Raw genomic sequence first — 3,140 nt, 5'->3', positions numbered from 1 at the left:
TTCCCATACCCAAGTGTTTACCAAACAGGCTGTTGGTGAAATCTTTCACCAACACTTGAACACTTGGATTAGTAGCTTCCGCCACTTGATGGAAGGCTTTCTCCAAAACGTGCCACCTTTTCCTTTCAAGTGCTTGGTAAAATGAGAGTTTAGTGAAACAAAGCTAGTACTAATCACGCGTTGGTGTTATATAATGATTAATGCATGATTCGATGGAATGGAGTATTTTCTTAAGTTAATAAAAACGTACATTTAAGAAATATTGATGGATGACCGGTTTCTGTATCAACATGTCCAGACACCGGTCCGCACGGGTTCAGGAAAGGATGCAATGTCCGGTTTGGGATCAGCGTTAGATACGTGCACTAACGCCACATGGGCCCATGGACGTGGCCTCTTGCATGGCGATTGATTGCACTGGCAGAGACCAGCGGCCATCTACCTGATCCAGGCGTTTTCTTTGACCTCTGCTACGCCAACTACTCCGTACTTCAGTACTCCTGGCCTACACCGCACCTGGACACAGTGTTTAGGCAACGAAATGAATTGCACCTGCAGTGCATGCACACCAAACAACTGCCCGTTCAGAAAATATTTTGCAAAGAACACACATATGGTACGTAGTACTAACCCCATCGCAACCACACACTGATGCCATCACTGCGAGTCCATACACATGCACTTGTGCGGTACGCATCACGTACACACATTACACTACATCACAAAAGCGTCGCGTACAATTCGTTCAGAGTACATATTCGATCAATGGCGATCGATGAATTGAGAACGATGATCGGCGTTCGTATGCATGAAGCCGCAGCACTGCACTAGTGTCTTTTGAGCTCGCCGGCGTAGGGCGTGTCGACGGAGCCGACCCAGAGCGTGCCGTTCCGCTCGCCCACCTCGCTCACCGTCTCGAAGCTGAACCCGCCCAGCGCCTCCTCCACGGCGCGGTCGCGGCCCACCCTCACGGCCACCGTCGGCGCGGCGACGCCGACGTCGCCACCGTGAGTCAGCGCCACCCAGTACCCGCCCCGCCCGTCCGAGCGCACGTTGTCCGGGAACCCCGGCAGCTCCGCGAACGTCTCGTTCCTGCCGGCCTTGGGCCCGCGCACCCAGTACCGGCGTAGCTCGGACAGCGCCGTGTGCGACACCACGACGTGCGACCCGTCCGCGCTCACGGCCACGCCGTTCGGGTAGGACAGGCCGGCGTGGAGCACGGCGACGCGGCGCGTCCGCGGGTCGTACCGGAGCAGCCGCCCGGTCTCGTCGCCCAGAGCCACCACCAGTAGGTACTCGCTGCGATGTACACCAGGAAGACCGTCATGCATACGCCCTCTATAAAAGGTATACTGCATCGTAATAACTTTGCAAAAGCAAGACAAAATTAACTAACAGCCCGGTGAATCAAGTACTTCCTTTTTCTCTCAAAAATAAATTCATCATAAAATATATTTTAATATACAACTTACGTCGGAGAGAGTACATATATTGACGCAATTTTCGGCAAATTTGGTCAAATAAATTTTAGTGTATGTCAAGATTTATATGCACCTTCTTCGGTATGTGCTGCTGCTGTCCGTGAAGTAGACGTCGCCGCTCTTCTGGTCGACGTCCAGGCCGTTGAGGAAGTTGAAGGGCACGCCGCCGGCTTCCGTCGCCACCACCTGCACCAGCCCACCGCGCGCCGGCACCCTCAACAGCCCCAGGTAGGCGTCGGCGACGTACAGGTCGCCGGACTCGTGGTGGAACTGCAGCCCCAGCGGTCGGCCGCACACACTCTCCGGCACCACCAGCTTCTTCTTCGGCGCGCACATCCCCACGCTCCTGCACAAGACACCAACGCACACAGGTGTGCAAAGGTTATGACCACTACGTACGTGCATGTATGTACAATGGATGCACAGGATCGATGCTTGCTTGTGTCTGAAGTTGTACGCGAACTCGGTCCAGCCGAGGCGGCGGCCGCGCCACTTGAAGACGCGGCCGTCGGAGACGCCGGCGTAAGGCCCACCGCCGCGGCGGTCGAAGGCGAGGCTCTCCGGGCCGGACACGGGCTGCGGCAGCGTCATGAGGGCGAGGCCGGGGTCCATGGACCTGGTCTCGTAGGACGTCTCGGCAGCGGGCGCGGCGGCAGATGCCACTGCCATGAGAGGCAAAACGAGAAGCACTACAAGAAAGGAAGCCGCATACAAGGGCAAACAAGAGTACGCCATGGCCTCAGTCGCGTCGTCTTCCCTCTGCGTGCACTGGCAGCGACGAGCTACTTGCTACCTAAGGCGTCTAGCTCACCCTGCGTAGCGCGTTAATGGCGGCCGCTTGGATTCTATCTCAAATGGTATAGGTGCATTTATAGAGAGTTCGCCCTACAAAAGAGTAATCCCACCCAGACCAAACGAAAGCTGGTTGATGGGAGTGAGGGCACCTTCAACGCGTATCACCAAACGACCATCATCAAATTTCCACGGACACATCCGGATAGGTTCACGGACACCCCACCATTCAATCGTGCCCCTCAAATTCAGACTGTGAGATATGAAAGTGAGCCAATTTAACCGATAGGAGAAAGAGATGAGTGGTAGGATCGAAAACATGTTTTAGAGCACCCGCACCCAGACATTTCTTATCTAGCCATCCATTCTCCGCATCGAAATTCATGCAGGTACATTTCTCTTTTTTGTTTCTCTTATATAGAACATATCTTAAAGTTCAAACCTTCGCAGAACAATAAAGCTTTCTAACTAGAATCTAGGATAAAACTTTTAGATTTTTTCGTCCAACATAAATATACAAAATGAGTTTTGTTTGATTAAAAGATCTTATTTTTAGTATTTATGTCGGACCAAAAATTCTGAAAGTTTTATCCTACATTCTAGAAAAAAAATTGTTGCGCTGCAAAGTTTTAAGTTCAAGACATGTTCTATGTGAAATAAACAAAAAAGGAAAAAAATCATGTAGAAAGTTAGTTGTGTCGCACGGATTTCAAAGCGATATTGGAGAGCCAGAATAACAAGGCCCGGGTGTAGGTGCTCAAAAAATATGCATCGGACATAGGATGTGGAAGAAGTGGTACAACTGATAGTGGGTTGGACGGACATCCAAATTCCCAAGAGGTTCCCCAATTTGAAGACAATTTGTGA

The 3,140-nt window shown here is 51.7% G+C and overlaps 1 protein-coding gene across 1 annotated transcript; it reads right to left on the bottom strand.

Annotated features, from left to right (window-relative positions):
- Positions 1-617: 617 nt before the first annotated feature.
- Positions 618-2,394, bottom strand: LOC125528110 (protein STRICTOSIDINE SYNTHASE-LIKE 10-like). The gene is made up of 3 exons (XM_048692620.2): positions 1,921-2,394; positions 1,555-1,827; positions 618-1,299 (listed from the first exon to the last, which is right to left on the bottom strand). Exons 1-3 carry the CDS (start codon positions 2,214-2,216, stop codon positions 828-830), a joined length of 1,041 nt encoding a protein of 346 aa, XP_048548577.2. The 5' UTR covers positions 2,217-2,394; the 3' UTR covers positions 618-827.
- Positions 2,395-3,140: the final 746 nt, after the last annotated feature.

This window comes from Triticum urartu, chromosome 5A (assembly GCF_056163025.1).
Source record: "Triticum urartu cultivar PI428250 chromosome 5A, HENAU_Tu73, whole genome shotgun sequence".
In the NCBI taxonomy this organism is placed as follows: Eukaryota; Viridiplantae; Streptophyta; class Magnoliopsida; order Poales; family Poaceae; genus Triticum; species Triticum urartu.
This window is presented reverse-complemented; position numbering and strand designations above follow the sequence as displayed.

Coding starts and splice junctions, on each gene's coding strand:
- LOC125528110 (XM_048692620.2), bottom strand. CDS start 2,216: ATGGCGTACTCTTGTTTGCCCTTGTATGCGGCTTCCTTTCTTGTAGTG. Junction 1,828..1,920: donor GCGTACAACTTCAGACACAA/GCAAGCATCGAT, acceptor TGTCTTGTGCAG/GAGCGTGGGGATGTGCGCGC. Junction 1,300..1,554: donor AGCAGCACATACCGAAGAAG/GTGCATATAAAT, acceptor TGTACATCGCAG/CGAGTACCTACTGGTGGTGG.